General features: G+C 50.9%; 1 protein-coding gene across 1 annotated transcript in view; it reads right to left on the bottom strand.

The window, feature by feature from the left end:
• Positions 1-1,183: 1,183 nt before the first annotated feature.
• WASF3 (WAS protein family, member 3) overlaps positions 1,184-6,000 on the bottom strand; it is a 50,895-nt gene continuing 46,078 nt past the window's right edge. The window contains exons 6-8 of the mRNA XM_006894121.1: positions 4,584-4,850; positions 2,817-3,160; positions 1,184-1,341 (exon numbers count right to left, since the gene is read on the bottom strand). Coding sequence (XP_006894183.1) covers positions 1,184-1,341; positions 2,817-3,160; positions 4,584-4,850 — 769 coding nt within the window. The remainder of the gene's footprint in view (positions 1,342-2,816; positions 3,161-4,583; positions 4,851-6,000) is intronic.

The following is a 6,000-nucleotide window of genomic DNA, read 5'->3' as shown; positions in this document are numbered from 1 at the left end:
CCGAGATGACATGTGAAAATAGAACCATGTGCTTCTAGGACAGAGCAAAAGCCCTAAGCATGTGCCTCACCCCAGATTGGGGTTAGTGAGTTGCCTACCCTAACCCTGTCACTAGATGCCCGTAGTCGATTCCAACTCCCAGCGACCCCGTGTGACAGAGCAGAACTGCCCCACAGGGCTTCCCAGACGGTCATCTTTCAGGGAGCGGGTCGCCAGGTCTTTCCCCAGTGGAGCAGCTGGCTGGCTTTGCAAATCACCCAGATGGGAGGAGCCATCTGAAATATACTCTGCAGAAGTGCACACGGACTCCCTGCACCGCTTCCAGAAAACCAATGCAGCAAGTCTGTGTGACCCAGGGTGCCATTCTAGTGCTAATGGTGGTCACCACTTGGGGAACCACCCCTAAAGCTCAGAAGGAAAAGGACCCTGCACTTGTCTGTCCTATCTCCTGAGCTGCAAAGGCGCCTGCAATATTGATCCCCTGTGTTCACTTCAGGGACTCAAGGGTGAAGGAGCGAGCATGACTCTGGCTGCCTGGGCCCCTTCTGATTTCACTAAAGCGTGCACAGGAAGAGAAAGCAGCTGCGGACCATCCATGCTCACTCAGCCACTACCGAGTCGGAAAGCAAAATTACTCCATTCTCCTCGCTCGCTAGCACTTTCATTCTAGAACCAACTTTGTTTGAAACATATCAGAAAAAACAAAACACACACCATAAAGAAAGCAAAATGCTATCACGTACTGATCGGAAGACATCACTGACTCATGGGAGTGAATCTTGGAAAGACCTATAGACTGGGCAGCTGCATGAACACAGAGCAAGCCTGCGGGACTGAAGGCCCATGGAGAAAGGGCCCAGACCGCATGAAACACTGTCATGGCCAAGAAGAAAGCACAACGCCATGCCCCTGACGACACGGGGACCACAGCCAGCATCCCGGGTGCAGCACGATTTGCTAAGTCAGTGGCACTTAAGTATTGCACAGTAAATACTGAAAGAAACCCAGAATTTTTGGAGGTGCAGAAGCAACATCACATTATTAATACAAAAAGTTGCTAAGCTACGGGATTATAATACCACTATTTGAGTGCTGGGACCAGGCAACATTAACAATGCACCAACAGCACTGGGTCTGCAGAGGGCAGCCGGGCGCTCAGCTGGTGGCTGCTCTGGACGCGGCCTCAATCAGACCAGTCATTGTCGTCGAACTCCGAGTCGTCATCCGAGTCGCTGTACTCCACAGCAATGCGCCTGGACAGGATGGTGGCCACGTCGTCCCCCACGGGCTCCCGCTTCGCCTCCTGCTCTCGCTGTTCCTGCACCTTTTTCAGCTGGATTCCTAAAGACACGAGATGCAGCTGAGAGCCAGTCCCGCAAGCCCACCCGAGTCAGCAAGGCTATCTCTCTTTTTTCCCTAGTATTGAAGTTGAGGATGGGAATTTTTAGAAACTCAAGGTAAGCGGAAGCTGGAAAGAAATTAGAAATTTCATGAAGAAAATAATACATGAACTCAAAGTCTTTCTTTTGAAAACAAAAGTATTCAAGTGACCAAGTAGATAACCAAGTATTTGGTAACAAAATACTGACAAGTTCCCTGTAAGGTTGGTGCACAGAAACGTCATGTAGGAAAGCCCCGGAGCTGTGGTTGGAGCACAGTAACCGCAGCATGGGGCGCTCTGGAGGCACAGTGCGCAGGGAACTAATCCTGAGGTCACACCTCTAGCTGTTCAATCCACCACTGGCTCCTCAGGAGAAAGATGGGCAATCTCTACCCATGTGATTTACCACCTCTGAAAACTTCACACACAGTCAGCTCTGAGGTGATTCAGCACAATGGCAATGAATAGGTTTTAAGCGCCACACTGGCCATTCAAATTTAAAATTCTAAATGGAAACCCATTGCCACTGAGTTGATCCCAACTCACAGAGACAGTAGGGTGAGGAACAGATGCTCCACGGAGTTCCCAAGGCTATGAACGCTAACAGGAGCAGACTGCTAGATATGTCTCCCAGGAGCAGACGGGGCTTGAAGCATCAATCTTACGGTTGGTGGCTGAGCTTACTTAACCACTACGGCACCAGCAAACCTACTGCTATTGGGACAATTCCAATTCATGGCGGCTCTTCAGGACAGAGGGGTGGCAAGGCTGTGAATCTTTAAGGGACAAAGTCTCATCTTTATCCAGAGGAGGGTCTGGTGGGTTTAGACTACGGCCCTTCTGTGGGCAGCCCAGACCTTCCACATGGGACTGCACAGACACAGGATGTGTCTTTTCTAAGAGGACATTCCACTGGACAGTGGCACATGCTCTTCAATGACTGGACCCCAGACACTGTCCAATGGAACGTCCTGTGACAAACATATGGTACCTGAATTTCATCTGTCCACAAGGATCTGCTGCTAAACATCCAGAAACTACTGATACGAGCTCTGTAAGCAAACCAATACAAAATAAAAAATAAAAAAAATTAAGTAACTACTGGTTTAGCATGATCGAAAGCAGAAAGGTCCAAAACGATGAAGGGTGCACAGAAAACAGCCACTATGGCCTTCCCACGACTTGCACAAAACGGATAATGTGTGTATTATTTGCGCTAAAATGTGGTTGTTGATCACTTCTGCGATCCAGTTTCTAGACCTGTGAAGTTTTCTGAACTCCCAATTCTTTTACTATATGCAACGTATACTGACAAGAAAGAAACAGAGCATTGTGCTTCCCCTGTTCTAAAAGACCACCTTCATAGGGCAGTCCTGGAGACCTGGTCTGTCCACATCCCTGGACTTAAGACAGCGCAGGGGGCCAGGGCACTTACCCATTCGAATAGCAGCCAGGAGATCGCTCCGCGCGTCGCTGATGGGGGGCTGCGAGGGGTCTTGCCGCTTGGCCTCGGCCACTGGGGCGGCGTGCATGGGGGAGGAAGAGAGCGAGGAGCCGGCTCCTGGGGGCCCGGGCGGGGGTGGTGGGGGCCCCGGTGGGGGTGGGGCAGTGACGACGAGCCCACCAGGCGGTGGGTGTGGTGGGGCCATGGGAAAGGCCTGCGTGGGCACCTGCAGAGGGCTAACGAAGGCAGTCTGTGCAGATGGGATCATGGGGGGTGGGGGCGGCGGTGGGGGTCCCGATGGGTTGTAATACTCAATGATCTGTGTTGGCAGCATCCTAATAAGACAGAAAGACAGACAAACTCTGAGTATCATCAAAAAACGACGGGAGGGGCACATCTTCGGAGGTTCTGACATGCCTAATGGGAATCCCAAACACACTGCCCTCCCATTTGTTCTGACTCGTGTTCCCTCTGGGAGGAGGCTGCCCATCCTTCTCCCACTGAGTGGATTTGACCTGCCAACCTTCTAGTCAGCACTACATCACAGAGTTCCTTTCTACAGAGAAGAGTGCTTCTCGGTTTTATGTCAGCAAGGGTCTCCCAAGGCACCTGGCGTGGACCCAGGAACCCAGAACCTCAGGACAGTCACTCACTGGTGCTGACATGTGCCCCACCCCAAAGTGGCTCTACGTGGAGGACATGATACAAGTAAATATTCCAATGTGCTTGGGCACTGAAGGGCCCTCTACTAAGAGCAGGGTGAGCCTGGACTCAGAGCTAAAGGTAGCCTGTCAGACTAAGGACGCAGGCTCAAAATTGATAAATCAGCACTTGAAAGTGAGGGGCTCCATCAGGTGTCTGGATACTGCCTGTGTGACCTTGTGAAACAATGACAGCTAGGACCCCAAAGGTCAAGGAATGCTGTTAAAATCGAGGACAAAAAGTGATGGACAGGGTGTCCAGTTCTAGTCTTCTCACGAGTGGTAAAAAGTCTCCGTAGGGGCCCAGGGCTTGTGAGAAACTTGAAGGCTTGGGACAGCTCACAAGGTAGGCACTTCCTCCTTATTGATGCCTCAACGATGCACTAAATATGTGCAAATAACTATAGAAATAGAATGTGTAAAAAGGAATACAGAGTGCTTCAGTGGCACAGCTGTTAGTGAGCTGTGTTGCTTACCCAAAGGCAGCATCAACTCCAGTGGTTCAAATCTATTAGCTGCTCTTTGGGAGGAAGATGGGCAGCCCTTCTCAATTGCTATTTACAGCCTCAGAAACCCAATGGAGTGTCGCTATGAGTTAGAATCCACTCAAAGGCATGGGTTTGAATTAGAAAAAAGAGTATAGCTGCAAACCTGAGTGTTATCTTTAAAAAGAGAGGCGGCAGAAGTGTGCAGCATCTACTTGGCTCAGCGTGGACTTTGTTATAAATACTTGTATCTCTAGCTGCGAATTCTAGGCTGCATTCTGACTTCCAAAGCGTCAAATGATTGTGAACATTCTCACACACACCCCCCTCTTTAGGGGGAAAACACAACAACTGCCTCCAGTACACTGATGTGGCCCACAGTGCTTCTAATAGCTAACTTGTGGGATGTGGCTTGCCAGGCCTTTCTTTAAAGATGCGTTTGGGTGGCCTTGAACCTCCAACCTTTCAGCTAGCGGCTGAGCTGCAGAACCATTTGGAGTATGTGGGAACTCAAAGCCACACCAAAGCCACACACAGTGGGTGCAGTTGGGGTTCCCATTGCATGGACTCACCCATAGTCCGCAGGGGCCCCGGGGATCGAGGCCTGAGAGCCATCTGCAGCCTGTGGGGGTGGCGGTGGGGGTGGCTGCTGCGGTCTATTGAGGGTCATGTGCCTGGCTGAGCCGGAGGGAGGTCTGAACTCATGCTCAGTTGCCTGACCGCCTGCTCCATGAGGTGGCCCATCGCCGGCCACATAAGAGGGTGTCCCAGGCTGCGGGTGCAGCGAGTGGTTTGGGGTGGCCGGGTACGAGTAATCCGTGACATCCGAGGCATGGGACCTAAAACAAAAGCAAAATGACAGAGAGGGAGAAACACAAAGCAAGCTTAAAATAAAACAAATCCAACGCCCCTAGTACTGTACATTCATTTGAGTATCAAAGGCACAGAACACATATTTATATCACTGTATTATCAACTACGTAAAGCCCCATGAGAGCCCCAGAGCAATGCGGTCATTCTGAATTTAGCATCAGCCCAGTGTTACATGGATTCGGATTCAGAGCTTTAGAATGAAGAAGTCAGGCTGGCAAGGGAGTGCACGGGGCACTGCTTGCACCACATTCCCACAGACGTTCTCTCCATGATCCCAAATAATAAGGCAAATTCTGATTAATTTAAACACAGAAGCCGCGACAGAGAGACCTGAGACTTCAGCAGTGAGGAAACTGACAGAAATGGCACATGAGTGAGGTAAGTGTTAACAGTGGGGATAGAAAAGGAAACCAGGAATGCAACACAGCAAGGTGCACGCTTCTCAACAGGAGGAAGGCATTAACCTAGAGAGAGAGAAGCCCCGGGCAGTTGGAGGCGAAGTTCTTCCCGCTTTCCTTGTACACTCGGCTGGGTACTGGAATCTGGAAGGAGTGAAGACTGTGCATTAGCTAAGCGCGTTATTCAAGGTTCTGGAGCCCAGGTGCAGGGGAGACCCCTGAGGCATTAGTAACATCACAGCAAGCAGTGGGCCTGGTGCCAGGTTACAGGGCACAGGTGTGAGGAAAGGGGACCCATGTCCTCTTGTGATGACTGAAGCAGGAGCACAGCCTGAGATCGGGGGTTCCCCAGGAAGCGAAAGGACAAACCCTCTGGCCAGTCTATCCTCTCCGGCTGCTGGCTCTAGCGTCCGGGCGTCGCTCATGAATTCAATGCCCATCTTCCTCCTCTCCCACTCTTCCCTTCTTGTCCTCACTTTTCTCACATGGATCTGCTGGCTCCTGTTGGGATTCAGCTTGTGCTTCTCTCTCTGGTGGAAACAGGCAGAAACACGCTGGGGAACCGAGAAGGCATGGGCTGGATTTCTGGGGATGAAACTCGGGCACCAGGAGGCTTCGTCACCAGAAGAGCCTGCATTACTATTTCCTTCCCTAATTCCCTAAGTATCAGCACTAGACAATGAGTGCATGTGATCACAGCTTTCAAGCTACATACTAT

This window comes from Elephantulus edwardii, unplaced genomic scaffold (assembly GCF_000299155.1).
Source record: "Elephantulus edwardii isolate Elephantulus edwardi_28Jun2011 unplaced genomic scaffold, EleEdw1.0 scaffold00135, whole genome shotgun sequence".
NCBI classification, from domain to species: Eukaryota; Metazoa; Chordata; class Mammalia; order Macroscelidea; family Macroscelididae; genus Elephantulus; species Elephantulus edwardii.
The sequence above is the reverse complement of the archived record's forward strand: the minus strand, read 5'-3'. Positions and strand labels throughout refer to the sequence as shown.